This window comes from Daucus carota, chromosome 4, assembly GCF_001625215.2.
Source record: "Daucus carota subsp. sativus chromosome 4, DH1 v3.0, whole genome shotgun sequence".
NCBI lineage: Eukaryota > Viridiplantae > Streptophyta > Magnoliopsida > Apiales > Apiaceae > Daucus > Daucus carota.
The window spans coordinates 32,979,391-32,998,907 of record NC_030384.2 but is presented as its reverse complement, the minus strand read 5'-3'; the positions used below and the strand labels follow the sequence as shown (position 1 = coordinate 32,998,907).

Here is a 19,517-nt window from a genome sequence, read left to right as displayed (position 1 = left end):
CATCCAATTTTAACGTGTTTATAGTTTTATACTAATCCTAATTTCTTCAAATATTACCACCACAAGAAATTAGGACTAATATCTCTGATTTTTTCAATCAATCATAATGTGATTAATTACATTTTTATTTACTGCATAGTTATTTTATTGTATTTTTTTAATTTAAAATATAAATCCATGCAAAGTAAAAAAAAAGTGATAGTAATAAAACAAAAAGAAGTAAAAAAGAAAAAGCCGGCCCAAAAGCTTTGGATAAGTGTTCCGAAAACCCGAACAGGCCCATAAACAAAAACACGAACACAGTTTCTTCAGCACATCGTACTCAAGCAGTGCAAACATCCGACAGTGTAGTGTGTGTCTAAACTCTAAACAAAGACGAGATGACAACAATTGAAGAAATAGATTAAATGCGTTGCAAACCCTAGCTAACGGCAGGTTTTATTTCCTTTCTATTCTTGATTGTAAATTTCGGTGCTTTGTGTTTCTACTTGCCTCTGTTCTAGGATCGTTTCTTAGTCAGGGTTTTGAATGTTGAAATTTTGGGTTATCTTTAGGCTTTTCTGGGGTTTGTTTAATTCCTGATTTTAGGGTTTATAATGATTTTGCAAGTATGCCTTTATAATTTCTTATGCACCTGTTTTGGGGGTTTACTTTGATTTTTTTTTTTTTTTTGACAAAAGGGGTTTACTTGATTTAATTGTTCTGAAATTGGGAAAAGAGATAAAGAAAGGATTTAAGAAATAAACTTTCGTGCACCGATTTTATTTTGCATTTTATTGTTACTTTACACGTAGCTAGCAGTGAAGCGTCCAGGGTCCTTTTAAAGGTCTTATAAGTTGTGGTAGTCAAGTTGATTTGTAGTGTAGACGAAGGATTTATTGTTTCAAGTTTGCAGCATGAACTATTTTTATTTTTCTGCCAGAACTGATTTTAATATAGTGAAGAAAAATCAAAACATAATTTTTGACTTTGAGGAAGAAAGGTCAAGTCTTGCAACTAATACCTTTTTGTTGAACAGAATTGACATTTGGCAAGTCAGTTTTCAGAGTTTTAGAACTGACGAAGATGATAAATAAAGGAGGTGAATGTCAGACTACACTTTGCTTCTTAACTTCAATAAGTCTGACAAATGAAGAAGGCGCTTACTTGGAGTTTGGTTGATTATATGTGTCGAGTCCTATCCCCACATTTCGATAAAGTTCTGTAAAGATTAACTGCAAAACAAAAGAAAATTAAAACTACTGGCTGACACAATTTATGACCTTATATTAATACATTTAAGTTGGAATAGCCATACTGTGAATATTGAAGGTGTATTTTTTTTCCTAGTTCCGTTACCTGTTATTTTTTGTTTTGTATTCTTTTTAGGAAATTCTCCTTAGGGTGTCTTCTAGTATTCTTATTCATTTGTATCATATTCTCCCCGAGCTTCTTTTTGGTAAACCCGTCACTGCTTGAAATGAATGTTAATTCTTATTTGCTCATCTATTCTGTTAACAGTTTTTGGGTAAGCCGCACCTAGATCAATCAACAGCTTGTTGCAAATTTACAAGTGAAGATGTGGCATGATAAAGAACAAAATTGCCGTTCATCTGATCTGAAAGCTTCTCCTAAGAAGAGTTTTGGAGATTATGACTGCAGTAAGGTACTTTCACCGTCAGGAAATCATCTAGATAGTTTTAACGGGTTCTCAGGGAAAAGGAAAGCAGCAGCTATTGATCTTACTCACAAATCAAATATTAAAGAATTTAGGTCACCTGTAAGAGTAAATGAGCAAGAAAGTAAAAATGGTGTACATGCTAAAAAATCATTTGGAGAACAGGAAACTTCCAACCCGCAGTTCAAAAATTATGATAATTATTATGGGACTGGGTTCATAAAAGATTGGCCAATTAGTGATGCAGACTCTCAGAGGAACCCAACTGATAAATCAAATGATGCTTCTTCAAGTGTGCCAGATGATTCTCTATGTCACAAGGAGGGCCCTTCTTCAACTATGATGCCTGTGGGGAAAAGCTTTATGCTCATAACTCAGCAAGCGAGGGAATGCCAAAATGAGGTACCTGTTTGTCGCGCTATGTTAGGGTTTCAGTCTGGCAAGGCTTACAAAAGCGATGAACAGAACCATGTCAGATCACCACAGAAAGCAGGATCACCAGAGATGAGAATCTCCAAGAATACCTCAGTGGATGACATGTCAAGGAATGGTAGTAGGCATGATAAATTGGTTGAGAATTGCCAGAAAATTCTTCAGCATGAAGGTCCTTCTATAGCAGATGAGAGTATTAAATTATCTTCAGGAGAACCATTGATTACATTTACTGACAAGTTGTGGGATGGGCGGGTTCAGCTAAGTTCTTCTGTGACTGTGTCTGCAGTTGCCTTTTTTAAAAGGTCTTCCTCATGCTTTTTTGATTAACAGATTCTGTATTGATACTTGTCGACATGCGTACAACACATAGACACTCACTTATATATGGAGTTGCATGCAATCCCTCAATAGATATATTATTAGTGAATAGCACAGTTGCATTTTCTGCCTGTATAGAACATGGATTATTGTTTCTTCTTTCTCTCTATGAACTCCAAACCAGTCCTCATTATATGGTAACCATGAATCCATTGTAATGCAATTTATCTATATGGCATAATAAATATAGATGACAGTGTTTTGAAGAATTATGGCTAGTTTAGTCTAAACATGAAAAGTTTTACATCTCCAGTCAGAGTTGGGTCAATTTGACCAAAAGGCTAATCCTTTGTGAAAGAGGGAATATAAACTTTTAAGTGAACTGTTATGTTCTGGATTTCTCTGTTTGCGAGAAGATCAATAAGGCTAGTTTTTTTTTTGTGAATAGAAGATTGTAACTTGCATCTCCTTTTATTTTGGACACATTTGGTTTGTTTGACACAATGGTCTCTTGTTGGATAGGTACAATTTAGTGGCAATACACCCTTTGGGGCATTTATTTAGATCATCAACTTATTAATATTATTTTTTCTTGCTCAATGAGGATTTTAGGGAATTAAAGTTGTTTTAGAAGACTTTGCTAGGGATTTGGCACCAGGCTTATGAAGATGCTGATACTATTTTTTTTTTAATTTATTATTTTCTTGAAATTATTTTAGGGTTATGGCGGACTTGTTTTTGGTTCAGGCTTAGGATATTGTACATTATAATTTTTACTGCGTGCTCATAGCAACTTAAGAGTTGTAGAGTATTCTGACTATAGGATATACAAACTGTCTGCCTATTCTTATTACTGTGGAAAAGTCTGAATATGTTTGCTCTCTTTGTTTGGGATTCTGCACTGTCATCTGTGTTTGTACGTTTTCTTTCTCTCTAAAAAAATGCTTTTTAATCGCAAAGGAACCGTACCATGGCCAGATTTATCCTTCTATTGCATAGAAGTTTAATTTAGAGAGTTAGGTTTTATGTAGTGCATCATTTTCTTCTGTTCTTGTAAAAAAGCTGAGATCCTTATTTCCTCCCTCCCAATGAGTGGAAAAGGTTTGAGGGAACAAATTAGGCCATCAAGCTTTCTCTCGCATTACTGGAATAGTTTTATGAGAATGGCTTTCAGTTACCTCTAATATGCTTGACGCAATATTCACAATGCTATAAAGACAGTTGCAAAAAAATGTTGAGTGACATGTGCATGAATATTGCGTTGCCTACAATTTGAAAGTTTAGATCCAAGTAGCATTTTACGTAGGATTATGGGGACCTGCTGATCGTTTAGAAGGTATTTAGAGGCCGACAGATGTTGTGATAAATTAAAGAGGGCAAAGAGAGAGGCGTGCTGTCTATTACTTGGGTGTTATCAGGAAAAAAAAAGTTTTTCTGCCAGAGATGAAATTGGACCGCGGACAAGGCTTCTATACTCTATAGCAGTGAGTTGAAATTGTTGAATTCCGCAAAGTGTGTGCGTACCTCTGTCTTCTCACTTCTGTTATATTTTGTTTTTCTTTGACCTTGTGCTTTTTTCCAATTTTCTTTTGCTATATCTATAAGTAATGAAGCTCATCTATTTCCATTATATTGTTTGCCTTCTCCCTCTAGAAAAATTATACTCATGCTGTTTTCTTTAAGCCAATTGTATAAGTGCAACGGAAGGCAATTATTATGTCTACTTGCAGACTTATATCAAAGCAGATAATGTGCACATCAAGGTTGCATCTGCTTTTTATACTAAACATCACGTAGAGGATACCCATTATTCAATATTTTCTCGAATTGTAGAAAGAAGTATATGTATGCTTCGAACCTGTATAAGTTGTACCAGCTAAATATTGGTTCTTAGTTCAATATATTGGTTGTACTTGGGTTCTAGGTTTTTCTTGAATAAAAAGCCCTGTTACCTCCTTACACTGTACTGTATGTAATGTGGTTAACTGTTTGTGCATTTTCCTTGTTCAGATAGTTGTGCTTCTATATATTTATATTTACGCTTCCATGTAAATTGTGTAGTAGTGTGATTGCTAGAACAATATGTTTTCAATGCCTGCCTGCCATTTCATTTAACCTTGACCTCACATATAATATCTTTTCCTAGTTTGGAACTTAAATTCTCTTTACGTTTCTACAGTAAGTATGATATCTTAAGACATCTTCCTCTAGTTATTGTGCATGAAAATGACAATTGTTCACAATAATTTATGTGTAGTGGTGAGAAGTTACCTGACACAACCTGGTCTGGATTCATTGAAGTTAAAGGGAAAGTAAGATTAGAGGCTTTTGAAAAATATGTTCAAGATCTTCCTCGCTCACGCAACCGCGGCTTGATGGTATGATGTTATCTTTGTCATAGTTTAAAGTAGTGGAAGGAAATAAAATGCATGCTCGTTACTTACTAAATTAAAAAGAATAAAAAAAATAAATCCTCCTTGCTCTCTACAACCTCGCTTTTTACTGCAACTTACCTTTACTATGAATGCTCTTACTGCATTATATCTTTGAGTAATTAAGAGAACAGCTAATATATAATAGCTGCATTGAATTCTAGAATCTTTGCTACAGTTTCTATGCTCTATTTACATTACCCTCGGATTACCTATTTTTCAATACAATAATGTAATTGGTTTTGTTTTTTATAGTTGATCTGTTCAAGGTTTGTATATCAATTGATGTCTTCTTCACGGATATCTAGATATTCAAGTAAAGATTCTAGGTTGCGTTTTTCTGTTGATTTTGATCATCCAACGCAACAAACATTCTGGTGCTTATTTCTTTTAGATTCAATTAGCATATGCCAAGAATGCAGTCAGCTGACACCCAAATTGGTACATTCAAACTATAGCTGGTAGGCATAATATAAAATTTGAAAATTAAGCCCCATAAAGGCCTGATAAACTGAATATACGTATGGTCGGATTGGCCAGGTTAGTAATTGTTATATTGTGATTTTCACTGGAGTCACACCGGGATAGTATGTGTCATGGCCTGCAAATTTAGCATTATGCATATATAGGATACATTGTAGTGGCGATAAACTCTATTCCTGGGTGTTGCATCTCTCTTTTATATAGGATCGGGCATACTATCCATCGGACTCTACCCCCCTGCCCCCTAACCCCCCAACACAAACACACACACACACACACAATTCAGGAATAAATATCTAAAACTAAATTTATACATGACAACTGATTTACTAAGTTTTATATAACAAGAATGTAATGCTAGTTAATAATAAAAATTGTAACTTAATTTCATCATTATTGTACTTACATATTTGCTCCAATAAAAATTAATTAATTAATTGCATGAATAAATATTCCTTTGATTGTTTTAACTAAACAATACAAATAAAGTATCTCATATGTATAAATCCTACCTACCTACCCTTCTCAGTCCACCCACTCTAATACATTATATATAATGATTATTGATCATAAGTGGCATTAGAAATTAAGTATTTTATTTGATACGCAATAATGATATCAGTTCGCACCTGCAAGATGGAAATAATCATCATTGCCTGATAGGGTGACACCGCGAAAGAGGATTATAATCCTCAAAGAAATAGAAAAGCTAACTCCCAACCTCCGTAAGGGTGACAGGGTAACGAATTAGTTTATAATTCATAAAGAGAGTGGTAACGAATAAGTCTACAATCACACATAAGGTCACAAGAATAAAACCTTAATGGACTCGAACTTTGAGGTACATGAACCAAATCCTAAATACTGATTTCGGTTCCGTTCTCGGTTTCAACATGAGAAATGCTCACCCCTGTGTAAAGGAGTCCCATTTGACAGTGCCAAGTTATCTTCAAGAGGAGTTTGATAGTGCCAAGTTATCATTATCATCTTTAGGGTCATAAGGAGTTCGATGCTGAATTGTCACTTTTATATTTTATGGAAACTTTAAAGTTGGAATAGCTAGTTAGTCACTGAACTGGATCGTAACTTGCATTTGGCTCACCAGTATGGTAGGCCCTTCGTTTGAGTCAAACTATCAATGCTCATGATTAAAGATTTGAAATGAAGAATATGCTTGATTTGAAATTCTACAAGATTTAGCGGAGGTAGTTGTACATTGTGTCAATTACAAAGCTAGGAAAGAGAAGATCTGCTAGGACAAATAATATTGTAATCAAGGTTAGGCTGTCAAAAAAATCCGAAAAATCCGAATCCGTCCGAAAAATCCGCCACCGTATCCGAGAAAAAACGGATATTTTTCGTATCCGAGAAAAAGCAGATATTATCCGTATTCGAATTCGTGATATTCGAATCCGAAACTAAATACATATATGATATTTAAATTATATAATATATAATTATACGAAATTAAACTTTTATGCTATTAGCTTGTAGTGTGTGTATATGCATTAAATAATACATTTATACAAAATTTATATAATTATACAAATACTAAAATACTTTATACATATATAAAAGTATCATTTGAGCTTAGTCATAAAAAAATTGTTCGAAAATCATCGTCAATACGATACGATCATCAAAAATATCCGACATCCGTCCGAAATATCCGCACCCGTATCCGGGAAAAAGCGGATATTATCCGTATCCGAAATAAAGCGGAAATTATCCGTATCCGAATCCGACAGTTGCGGATAAGGATACGGATATAGGCATATCCGTATCCGAATTATCCGTTTGACAGCCCTAAATTCAAGGTTATTATGATGCCAAGTCGAGCCGGCGCTCGGGTATCTTGGAATCGACTAGTCATAAATAGTCAACAAGTCATTCATATACATATTTTAACTAGATTCATAAGTCGTCGCTCGACTTTTTCTATAGGACGAATGGTCGACTAGTCGTCGACTTTATGACATTGATTGTAATACAAGTAAAACAAGGTGTGTAGGAGAGGAGACCATAACAGGGTCCTAACTTTGGGATCAGAGCATCTTCATTCTTGAGTCCTAATAGGTTGAAATTCGAGTCAAGTACATTGAGAATAAAGTGGAAGCAATGCAAGCAAATATTATATTAAGGGATCGGGGTCAGAATTTCGAAGGCCGAATATTGAAATTGTTTAGTCAGACATCTCTTTTTCTTTTATGAAGGAAAGTATGATTCTCGTACTAAAAAAATTAGACAACCTTATCCGTGAAACTATGGGACCCTCTGCAAATAATTTTTAAATTTTGCAACTTTCAGATGAATTTGACAATGGCACACAAGTGGTAAAAGCGATTCAAATATTTGATGGATTGCCACCATTAAGAACATCTATGAATTCAATCTCACAACTACTTGATTGCCTTTGCCCGTATTTATAGGTGAGAGATGAGAGAGGTGAGAGCCATGATGGTTGTTTGTGCGTAAAACTACTATTTTGAACTCAACAATATTTTATCACCAAGTCAATGTCTGATCCGTTGTAGCATTCATTAAAAATGATGATTTAATTTGGTAGTGTTACAAGAAAAGTTGGCAACATTTTTGCAATTGGGAAGAATTTATTATTTGTGGAGAATGGAGATGCAATAAAAAAAAGAGAGAAAATAAATAAATTTATGAACAATTTCTCATTTGAACCTTGAGGATAAGGTTCGAGTTTAGGTGCCAGGTAATATTAGGCCCCTTATTTGTGTCAAACAATCTATGCTGTTGATTGAAATTTTGAAATGAAAAATATGCTAGAGGTTTAATGGAGTTAATTTTGCATTGCGTCAGTCTCAAATCTAAAAGAGAGAATTTATTGGAACAAATAATATTTTTGTACAAGTATAAATAGAAACAAGATTTGCAAGTTGAGGTAGGCATGAATTGGACATCAATCTGTGTGTGGAGAGTGGATGATCTCTCGAATATCATATAGTTATGTGCATGAGTTTAATCAATGATAATATCATTATTTATTTTGATTATACAATCTTCGTGGCAGCCTATATATATATATATATATATATATATATATATATAAGTTTACACATATATTACATGCATAAAGAGGAGGCCGTATCAAGGGTTCAATTCTCGATAATACAAGTAATAGTGTAATAAAATATGTTGTTAAGAACATAATACTTGTGTTCCATTTCCCTAAAATATAAGAGATAGTTTACTGTTTATTTATAATTAAAATATTTTATTCGGTGTTCAATTCTTGACAACTAAAATATGACTTATTGTTTTTTTTATACTTTTAGCCTTGTCACCATACAATTAATAAATATGAAGTTCTAACACTATGAACAACTTATATTAAATACAACTCGTTATCTATTTTTTGAAAGTTTTTTTTTTTTTCTTTTTTAATATGTAAAGTGTGTCAAAAGAAGTAGTACTTGTCATCAAGATTATTTTTCTTCATCGAAAAGGAATAGGATCATTTACTAAATTAAATAAAGGATCATGATATCATGGAGTTCAAAAATTTGTTGTGTTTAAAATTTAGTGAAAGGTGGTTGATATTGTAATTGTGCAAAATGTGCCCATGATGCTCAGACAAGTATAATGGTCATATACACAAATTTTGTTCATGCACAAAACTCCATTTGTTGACGACATATATTTACTCGATGACATTAATTATAATGTTGCCGGCTCACAGCAGGGCAAAGATATATTTATTAATAAGAAAAATAAATTTAGGAACTATTGTATTCTTTTTATGTATGTGAAAATAATTTTACATGAAAAAAAAAGTAAGGGACATCTTTTAAATTTTTTTATCGATATTAAAAGAATAGCATGTTATCGAAAATAGTGAAGTGTTTTGTTTCATTTTTAAACCTTAAATTGAACTTTCTGAGTTTTCTATAGTAAATTATTTATGCTATAAATTGCATTCTTTTTTCTCAAAGAAAAGGTCAGTACTTATTTCTTTTATTTCTTTTTATGGCCCATTTTAAATGAAAATTAGAAGTAATCAAAAAGTTTTTTCTATTCTTTACAGATGAAATATTTAAATAGTAGCTATTTTATCTACTGAAATGAATTATTGAAAGATCTTAAATATAAAATTACAGTATAAGTGATTTTGCTTGTAAAAAACAAGAGCGATATGATATTTAAATTTTATTTTTCTGAAAATTAGTTTTAAATGTGTATATATATGTAAATAAGATGCTAGGGGCTTACCGTGAAAGTTGGCATTGGGCACAGATATAAGATGTCGTGTAGGATTGTAGAGGGCAACCTAAACATGGTTTTTGTATTGATACTACAAATTAAGTTACAAATTTTTTTACGAGTTGTTTTGAAATTGTAGCAAGTAAACACAAAAGTTTTATCTTTGTATTTGTGAAATTATTTGATATAGGTTCAAAGTGATGCCCTTGCATCATCAGCTCTAACAATAAATATTTTACTTTAATCCAATTAGTTTTAAGAAATTTTATAATGTTTTGTTGAATTTTAAATTGTTTTGAAAATTGTCACAAATTAATAAACTAAAACAAGGTTTGGCAATCAATATCGTACAAGAAGAATGCACATATGTTCAGTACTTCCCTTCTCTAATCATATTATATAAAAAAAAAAATTTAATAGTGAAAAAACATATTAAAAAATTAACAGTGAAAGCAGATAAGACACTTATGAGATTATATAAGAAAATAATGTAGTGTACAGGTGATATAAGCAATATATTATCATAATTATTTAGTATATTAATGCGAGACAAATAAGGTAATAATAATATTAAAAAAGAAGTAATCAAAGCATAAAAAGAAAAGATATGAGCATTATAGAATTGGAGGATGAGAAAGACTAATGCCACAAATTTATTTTTCAATAGAGAAATCAGTTTCTTGATGAAGATCATTCCTTATTTTAGTAGTGCCTTCAACATATGCTACAACACAGTTATATTCTCCCCCAAACTCAGGAAGAGTTAAATTAATCTAGACTAACATGAAGAATTAGTCAAAACTAACAATTAAACAATTAAATTTATTAGCCTTCAATCCTTCATCGACTTGCCCGCCTTAATAAAGTCAAATCTAACAGGGAGAAATTTCATGAGAACAGAAAGATTAGGTTTTTTGTACTAGTGACATGCAAGACAATGATAAAGAAGAGAACTCAAAGGACACATCTTATGACCAAGCTAAAGATATACAAATGGACATATTTAACAAAAATTACTGTTATTTGGACCTGTAAAGAACATCACACTCATTAAGACTCCCAAAGAACAGAAATTTGCTACTTCCTAAACTTCTCTCTCTGTATGAAAGATAAAAGCATTGTTTGTTCCATATACTTCCTGTAGACATATCCATGTCTCCTTTCCATATATATTAAATTCAAAAACACTTTTTATTTTGTCTCCAATTAAAATTTGTGAGTCCTGCATAATGTGTGTTGGGTGGCTGAGATGAAATGGAACAATGAGCCCTTTGGTCAGGTTGTTGACTGATTTTGGTGGTCAAGACTTTGTCTTTTTTTTTTTCTGTTGAAAAAATCTTATAGGTCATAGACAGATCCTTATAACTTTTAAGGTGGCTTTCATTGTTATCAAGTCAACGACTAGTCGACAAGTCGTTTTATAGAAAAATTCAAGCAACGACTTATTTAATCTAACGACTTATTTTCAACATATCAGTGTCTCCCTAATCTTTGTATTATTTCAACATAACATTATTATTTCTTTCCTGTCACTACTTTTTGGTTTCAGGCTATGTAATATTTGTATCATTTTCAACATATAAGTATATCCCTAATCTTTGTATCATTTCAACTTCACATTATTATTTCTTTCCTATCACTACTTTCTGGCTTCAATTTATATGTGAACTAACAATCTGCTATGTCGTATACATTTCACTGTTGCTTATTATCTTTTACTTTTGATTCAAACTATAAACTGATGTGTGTTCAAATATATTATATATATTAAATCTAGTAAAAATATGTATAAGAATGACTTGTCGACTTTTTACGACTAGTCGGGCGACTTGTCGACTAGTCGATTCCAAGGTATCCAGGCGCCGAGGCTCGATTTGGCGCCGTAATAAGCTTGGTGGCTTTATTTTATATATGTTGGTGATTTGTATGTCGGAAGTGTATAGTCTTCTTTATCGATGTAGATGCTGTATCTGGCTGTAAATCTCTTAGCTGGTCTTGTATTTGAAGAGAAAGTGCATACCATTTTACCGCGCAAGCATGTCATAAACGTTTGCTCCATTAGCATTATGTAACAACAGCGTTTAACTAAGCTTCACGTGAAAAGTTCGTTTGAAAAGGATAACTTACAGCTTAATAATAATAGGAAATTTTCATTACGCTTGATTATATTAATCATTAGTTTCTACCAAGCCTCGTATTTACATCAAACAATTTGCCAGACAAAGAACCCATCTTATGTACTATTAAATTAAACTTGCCTGTCTATGTGAGCATAGCTATGTGAGCCTGTCAGGTACTCTGTATTGAGACTTACTATTAGTCAAAGACGCTTTTCAGAGTTGTTTGCTTGATGTGATGCATCTGTGGGAATGATCTGTAGTTGATTTGAAGATGTTGTGCAAAGTTTAGGCATCTTAAAGGATATTGGAAGCTTTACTTCTGTATGCTGGCTGGTTACATTTGGTGCTTGTATCAATTGATTGGTTGAGGCAGCTGCTTGTTCAAAATTACTTGCACATGTTATATCATCTGTGTTCTGACTTGTACAGGAAATGATAGTGTAATATTGGTAAACATGTTATGTGAAGTATCTTCTGTTCTTTTAAACTAAGAGATAATTTAACAATCTCCTCATATAAAATAAATGATGTAAAAACCTCTAATATAAGGTGAATGACATAGGTTTTGGGGAATTGAATTTGGTGTTGGAAATAACAGAGCCCTCCTTAATAGTTTGAGACCAAAGTTGAATATTATACTGCACTTATTCTTGTTCAACCTTCCAGGATGTAAAATTTTTACATTGTATTCTCTACCTATTCTTTTCCATTTTTTTAATACGTGGGTGGTAACTGTAAATATATATTCAGGTTATATCACTTTGTTGGCAAGAGGGATCTCCTGAAACTGATATTGCGGGCATGAAAGAGGTGAGTAATTGTGATGCTGTGCTGCAGAGTTGGCTTGTCAGGATTGTAGATATTATACTGTTCATTGGAGCACATCCCAATTTAAATCATTTTTATTGATGGCATCAGGTTTCAAATGGATACAAAAAGGGGTCAAAAGTAGGATATGCTCAGTTATCAGCAGGCACAGACATTTACATATGCCCTCATAGTTCTACCATTATTACTATTCTTTCCAAATATGGTTTCTTCAAGGGCGTGTCAGCTACTGAAGACAAGCAGGAGCCCTTGATTGGTTGCGTGGTATGGCGAAAAAGCCAGGTTTGTTTGAATCCTGTCAGTAAAACTTCAGAGAGCAGGTGCAAGTCCTCTTCAGTGCAACCTATTGCCTCTGTTTCTGGAACTTTGTCTAATCAAGTTGCTGGAAAGAAATCTAATCCCACACAACCCGGTCAACAAACTAAGTCAACTCAACATGTGACAGCAGTGTCTACTTTAAGTCTTGAGCATGCTGGCGGAATTGGTAATGAAATTAAGAAGATAGAAAGTAACGATCATTCTGAAATAAAAAGATCTTCCCCTGCTGATATCCCAGCAACTCCAATCAACGTCCCAGTCACTCGTGTAGCTCAAAAAACGTCGGTACCTTTCCTTGGACCTGGTCAGGCTTCTACTGGGGCCCTATCCGAAGTTAAAGGATCTCTCAGTGCTATTTCTGGAGTAGAGCATTCTAAAGTGAACTGGCAAGAAAAGAATTCCTTGGTGTCTGTTCAGTATAATGCGAAGAAATCATGTTCACCTACTTTTGACGAAGACGATCTTCCTGAATATGACTTTGGAATTGCGCGTGGGATTTCTTCCACCGCACTCAGTAGAGGTGTAGGTGCTTCTATGCTTGATATGAAGCTTCTAGCTATGGGAAATTTAAAAGAGACTGGTTTAGTGGCAACAAGCATGGCGGCTGTGCATACAATATCAGCTCCTAGCCAAAGTTCAGATAATATTACTTATCCCACATATCATTCCGCTCCCTACCAAGAAAAGGCTTCGCCAGGAGTTTGTGAACGTGTTTCTGAGCGCTCTCGTAATCACAACTGGGAAGAACAATGTAGTGCCCAAGGCAAAGCTACAGCGGTGCCTCCTACAGCTGCATTCATCTCTCCAGAGGTTTCTTGTACTTCGTTAACCAAGAACAAATTTCTGTATGATGACGATGACGACGATATGCCGGAGTGGTGCCCTCCAGAGCCATACAAGCAAACAATGGGAGAAGCAAACAGGCTGTCAATGCCTGTTCCCCAAAAACTTCACAACTCATCCTTCACAAATACATCTTCTGTCATTCCGCAACCTGTTATCCTTCCTCCACCCCCACCGCGACCCGCTATCCTTCCTCCACCCCCTCCGAGACCCACTATCCTTCCTCCACCCCCTCCGCGACCTCCTGTACATTCACAATTTTCCTACCAACAACTGCATCCAGCTGTCCAAGTTCCAAACGCTTCTTCTTTGCCAACGCCCGTGCCTATACAAAGCAGTCCAAGCATTTTATCCGGTTTCAACGCGGATTCAGCTTTAAGACCGCAATCCAGTTCAGACATAAGACCTCGGTATCAATTTTCTGGTAGAGGTGATTGGAAGCCTCGGCACTAAAAAGAGTCGAGGAACTAGCTGTTCGTTACTCAGTTTTTCTCCTTGTATGTTGTATCTTAAAGTCACTTAGGAGAATTGCTTTCTGTCAAAAGTTTTAAGCTGTAAATTTGTATTTGTATTTGCAGTTGGATCTCCTTGCCGTAGCTTTATCTTCTGCTGTTAATTTCGTAGATTAAATTATTTTTTTATACCAGATGTGTTTATTCTCTCTGTTTGAACCACAGAGAAAGAGGGGACAATCAGATATTAAAACATGACTATTTCCAATCTCAATCAATTTAAAAAACAACAAAAAAAACAAATTAGAACCTGTTTCATGCAAAGAACAAGGAAGCAGCTTTAACAAAGGCCCTTGGTCCCCAAGCTAGTTATTCTAACACAAGCAAATAATACAAATGGGAGGACCTTCCCTTTTAATGTACATAATATCATTTCAATCTAAGAACTGTTTTGACTGCAGTTGTTAAATGAGCCTGTTATATGCACTGTAGGCTGGAAGTGGCATCCCAGAGCAGTAGGGATGGGCAGCGGCGCCATAAGGGTTACCAAATGAGTTGAAATGCTGTTGTTGCGGGTTCATCATCATCATCATTCGTTGTTGCTGTAACATATATGCCTGTTGCTGGTTAGCCATGGCGGCCATTTGGACAGAAGATGCTGCTGCAAGAGGGTTGGAGGCATGGAAAGGGTCGTATGCTGGTTGTGTCATCGCAGGATTGGCTAGTGAGGTTTGTTCCCATGGATTGTAACTTACGTTCTGGTTGTTTCTTCTGATTGCATCGTTGTATAGAGCATCTAATGTGAGCTTGTCCATATCACCAGCCTTTCAGGGAACAAAGAAATGTTTTAATAGAAAGACAACTATTGTAAACACAATTCAGAAAAAGCTCACAAGTGATCATTTTGGATTGAAAGATATAGGCAATAACAGAAAGTTAATACTGTAGAAAAATGTTCTTTACCAGTTTGCTTGAAGCTGGAGTGCTCTCACTAGGGTCAAGACCAGTAACAAGTGCTAATTCCCACCCTGATGTTACACTTGCCAGGTCTGAGCCAGTAGTAGTTGTCTGCTTCTCTGCACGTACCACAGGCGATAGAAAAAATCAAAAACACCGAGTAAAACTCTTGAATAAAATCGTGCTCCTAGAAGCACTATTATAGTTAAAAGGTGCCATTAAGCTTTATTTCTTTTTACTACACATTAGGAGAATCTTCAGAATACACAGAGAACTTTAAACAAGTTGCGCATATTTCAAATTTAAGAACCTTGAATTTCCAGAGAACTTACCAACTGGAACAATAGCCAAATCTGAAGCATTCTTCTGATCTGAAGCAGGATACGCTGGAGAAGGATTATTCAAACCCTAGCCAAAAGACAACGCAGATATATGAAAGGTGACATATTATACCACAGAGAGAGATTGTACTTCATGGGAAGACTAAAATAGCCATAAGGATTACCAATAGATCTGGTTGCCTCTGACGAGGAGCTTCCACTTTTACTGGTTCAGATTCAGAAGGAGGTGGAGATGGAGATGGTGGCCTTTTCTCCTGCACTTCTCGGGACTTCTGACGCTCAATGGCTTCGATCACTTTGGCAGAATCAATTGACTGCTTTGAAAGGAAAGAAAAATCAATTAAAGCTTTGAGGTTTCTGTTACATTCCCTAAAAAAATTCTTGTCAAATTCCAGTATTTAATAAATTTAGAGACATGTTCACTTGCTACTTCTATATTTTCTTTAGCCCCTTTTGTCTATTGTTTTTCTTTTGAGACCACAGAAGACAAAAATATTGTTTCCTCTAAGACCAGAAAATTGCAGAGGTTTACTTACCCGATCCTGACGGACAATCGAATTACGAGGAGCCTCTCCTACATAATCTTCCATTGCTTGCAAAACCGATACAGGAGGCTTCATGATAAAGACATGCAACAATAGACAATAATTATAATTGATAAGAGAAAAATCTTAAGTTGTCAGACCTTTAGGTAAGACCTCAAAAAATTACCGGCTCAACTCTTGCAAACTTTTCTCCACGTCCAACATCAAGCATTGAACATAGCTCATTGAATTCCGACAGTCTGTCAGCCTGAACATCAAGCATTGAACATAGCTCATTGAATTCCGACAGTCTCTTGCTGACGTATGAATGAAATTAGCTACAAGTCTGCAATAGTACCTGTTTTCCTGCCCTCTTGTATATATCTAAAGCCTTTTGAGCATCATGTCTTTTCATTTCAAAGAACTGTTAAGATTGACATTAGAAGAACTCTTTTATGAGATCATAAAATCCTGAAAGCATAATGGTTAAGGTTACAGCATACCTTGTCAACCATATTAACCGTGCCTTCTTTGATCGCATTATGAACTCTACTGCTTTCAGAAGCAACCTATGTTTTAGGGAATTGAGAAACAAATTAAATCATCGCTAACTTAACTGTTGTTAGGACAAAAGAATGGTAAGATTTACAAACCAAAGAAAGCGCTAACTTAATGACAGAATTTTGGAATGCTGCTCCTTGAGGCTGCACAGAAGTTATCCAATATGTTAATTGTTTATAGGTTTGCTGATAGCCAAATAATGTTAAAACGAAATGAGAGTACCTGACAGGCTATAATGCGGTATAATAGCTGCTGCAGAGCTGGTAGATGAACAAGCAACTCAGGAGTATCTATATCTTTAGTTCTCTGCACCAATGTAATTATGGTAAGGTCCAAATTCATATAGGGTTTCTTTTATTCTGGTTTATCAAACAAATGTTGCTGAATCAGTTAACATGCAGAGAGCCAGTCAGGGGGCTTTACAATGTTATTCAACTATATACCAGGACGCAGTAGCATTTACATAGAAAAAGATATTGATAATGAAAGATGTACCGAGTATTCGGTCTCAACATCATATTTTAGCACACGGATGCATTCCAGCCGCTCTTCTAGAAATAAAGCATAGGTCCGAACCCAAATAGAGTAGTCCCATGCTGAGCAGAAGATCAGGGCAGAAGTTAATATTCTGTAAAATCTTTCTTTTTCTATAAGTGAAGGCCTGAAGGGATAAGAATGAAAGTTTAGTGTACCATTTGGACTAGAATCATCTTTAAAATTAGCCATGTTGAGCATATGGCGTTTGCTCCTGCTGTAATTTATCATTTCTTCCTGGAATGTTGGATCCACCTCCCTCAAAGCTCGATGGATAAGAATTAAAGTCTTCAAGGCAACCTTATTGCAAACAAGAATTCGAAAAATGTAATCAAACTACAGAATGACTCCCCTCACATTTACAAGTACATGAATTGCATAATACAAAAGAGACCAAAACATGACTTAATGTTAGAAAAAGTTTTTATCAGTGACTAAAATGTCAAAACCAGGATCCTACAGCATTTGGTAGAAATACAAGCTCAACACAAGCAATCAAGAATTTAAGTATATGATGCTATCAACATATAGTAAGCAGTAAATAATATTACAGTGCATTCAAAGTTTACTAGATAGCAGTTTAGCAATCTGTTTTATCCGTTTCCATCTTTCGCCAGTTGATTTTCATGGTAAACTGTCTAGTTACTCTAATGCTAATACTATGACTTATGTGAATTGTTGCTAAACAATTATGCTTTATATTATCTATCTCGTATAATAGCTCAGGTGAAAGATCGTACTGCCCAATTGTGCGTCTTTGCTAAACGTCTGGCAAGAGCATGAATACAGTAAGCAACATCCGCACGAGGCCTTAGACCCGAGATAAAAGCAAAAACAGCTGCAATAATAAGAAGAAAAAAAATTCATGAGATCCCCTCTCTGAAGGGTAAAAAAATTGGTCCATTAAAAACATGAATGATCCCCATAATCTTACTTTTGATATGTTTTTCTTTTGCAGGACGCTCAACGTGATTCGTTGCCTTGACAATGTTGATGTCCAATTCCTGCATAATGCAAAATGGCATCACAAAGTTAGAAGCCTGAATATTGGGTAAAATTGTAAACAAGCTGAAAGAATGTGTATTTACCTTGTAATCGCTATGTACTTTAGCCAAACTGACTGTGGTTCTATCCTTTATAGCTCCCAGTGCTTTTCTGAAGCTGCTTTGTTTATGCCCTCCTGACATTGTATCCTCGATAAAGATAGCTACACAATGTGCATCAGAAAACTTAGTTAAACATTTTCCGGTCATTCAAAAGAACACAACACTCATACATTAAGTTTTATCTGAAAATTGCAGGCTTTCTGAAAAATTTGAATGATTTCCGTAAAAATTGTGAGTATTTGTTAAGGACAGTCTGAGGTATGGTTCATATAAAGTTTACATATATGGGTAGAGGCGGATCTAGTAGGAGGCAAGAAGGATACTTGTCCCCGTAAAAATATAATCCTCCATTCGCCCTTTATGTGGGCCAGGAAACGACAAATTACTTTAATACTCAAATGACAAGCTAGAAACGATAAACACAAAATGCAGAACATTTGATTCTCCAGCTCTCAATTTGAGCCAAGCAGCTATGAACAAGAAATAGCCTTAATATGCATCCAGGTTTGATAGAGTAAAAATAATCATCTAAATGAAGCTACATGCACGAAAGTACATAATAAGAAACATACATTATAAGATTTATGAATTGGTGCAGGTGAGTCGCGAATGCAGAATGAATAGCAGAGACAAGATGAAAGTGAAAGAGAAATGAAGGTGGAACGTCCTTACATTCAAACATCAATAGAGAGAAGTTCGTGTCTGCTTTGACCGTGGACGTCCGTACTTCATTACCGGACCCACAAGATCCGGACTCCTGTTAAACCTTCCGCTATTTTTGAGTTCTCTTTTTCATATTTATCTTGGATTTATGGTATTCTTGTTAAATTTATGGCCACATTTTAAATTCCTAAATTCTTAATACGTGCGATTACTTTTCTACAAACATTTTCCTTTTATAGGCTTTTGTGAAAGAAATGACAACAATGCCTAATTTAATAAACTAAGTGATGAAAACACAAGTTTTATGTTTAGCAAAAAAAGAAAAAGAAAACACAAGTTTTTGGGAAGTGGATATCGAAATTATTGTTCGAACTTGCAACTTACACGATTTATACACGATTGTTAGCGCTTAAAAATTTAAACAACCATTTTTTTTTTAAAAAGAGATAATTTAATAAATAATAGTCATACGACATCTACGAAAATAACCGAGTCGAACAAACATAAAAAAAATTAACATGCACGTCTTCATACCCAATATGAGACAAATAAACGATGTTGAAATTGAATATGGTATAGATCTTTGCTCTGTGTTCGCCATCTTTTCCAAAATTTTCGTTTGATCCATCAACCACAAATGCAATTTCTGGAGGCTTTTATCGATGAATCCAAATCAACTCTCACAAATGAGAAGGAGAGAAATCAAAACAAATTAGAG

General features: G+C 34.7%; 2 protein-coding genes across 4 annotated transcripts; one reads left to right on the top strand and one right to left on the bottom strand.

The window, feature by feature from the left end:
- The first annotated feature begins 281 nt into the window (after positions 1–281).
- LOC108219194 (uncharacterized) lies at positions 282–14,257 on the top strand. Of its 3 annotated transcripts, XM_017392508.2 has the most exons (6): positions 295–435; positions 1,019–1,081; positions 1,501–2,394; positions 4,668–4,788; positions 12,423–12,482; positions 12,591–14,257. In XM_017392508.2, the coding sequence occupies exons 3-6, from the start codon at positions 1,559–1,561 to the stop codon at positions 14,112–14,114; spliced, it is 2,541 nt and encodes an 846-aa protein (XP_017247997.1). In that variant the 5' UTR covers positions 295–435; positions 1,019–1,081; positions 1,501–1,558; the 3' UTR covers positions 14,115–14,257. The 3 variants fall into 3 exon arrangements, with proteins under 3 accessions (XP_017247996.1, XP_017247998.1, XP_017247997.1); XM_017392507.2 differs by lacking the exon at positions 1,019–1,081 and having other exon boundaries at positions 282–435; XM_017392509.2 differs by lacking the exon at positions 1,019–1,081 and having other exon boundaries at positions 293–431.
- Positions 14,258–14,362: 105 nt separating this feature from the next.
- On the bottom strand, positions 14,363–18,779 carry LOC108217266 (putative clathrin assembly protein At5g35200). The gene is made up of 16 exons (XM_017390103.2): positions 18,709–18,779; positions 18,119–18,237; positions 17,965–18,034; positions 17,771–17,868; positions 17,189–17,330; positions 16,992–17,092; positions 16,719–16,802; positions 16,589–16,639; positions 16,439–16,504; positions 16,294–16,359; positions 16,123–16,203; positions 15,948–16,025; positions 15,576–15,725; positions 15,403–15,478; positions 15,077–15,189; positions 14,363–14,937 (listed from the first exon to the last, which is right to left on the bottom strand). The coding sequence occupies exons 2-16, from the start codon at positions 18,215–18,217 to the stop codon at positions 14,578–14,580; spliced, it is 1,635 nt and encodes a 544-aa protein (XP_017245592.2). The 5' UTR covers positions 18,218–18,237; positions 18,709–18,779; the 3' UTR covers positions 14,363–14,577.
- Positions 18,780–19,517: the final 738 nt, after the last annotated feature.

Excerpts from the sequence above, each read along its gene's own strand:
- LOC108219194 (XM_017392507.2), top strand. The coding sequence starts at position 1,559 with ATGTGGCATGATAAAGAACAAAATTGCCGTTCATCTGATCTGAAAGCT. Across the intron at positions 2,395-4,667 it reads GCAGTTGCCTTTTTTAAAAG|TGGTGAGAAGTTACCTGACA; the intron begins GTCTTCCTCATG and ends ATTTATGTGTAG. Across the intron at positions 4,789-12,422 it reads CACGCAACCGCGGCTTGATG|GTTATATCACTTTGTTGGCA; the intron begins GTATGATGTTAT and ends ATATATATTCAG.
- LOC108217266 (XM_017390103.2), bottom strand. The coding sequence starts at position 18,217 with ATGTCAGGAGGGCATAAACAAAGCAGCTTCAGAAAAGCACTGGGAGCT. Across the intron at positions 17,869-17,964 it reads AAAAGAAAAACATATCAAAA|CTGTTTTTGCTTTTATCTCG; the intron begins GTAAGATTATGG and ends TTATTATTGCAG. Across the intron at positions 16,640-16,718 it reads ACCGCATTATAGCCTGTCAG|CCTCAAGGAGCAGCATTCCA; the intron begins GTACTCTCATTT and ends ACTTCTGTGCAG.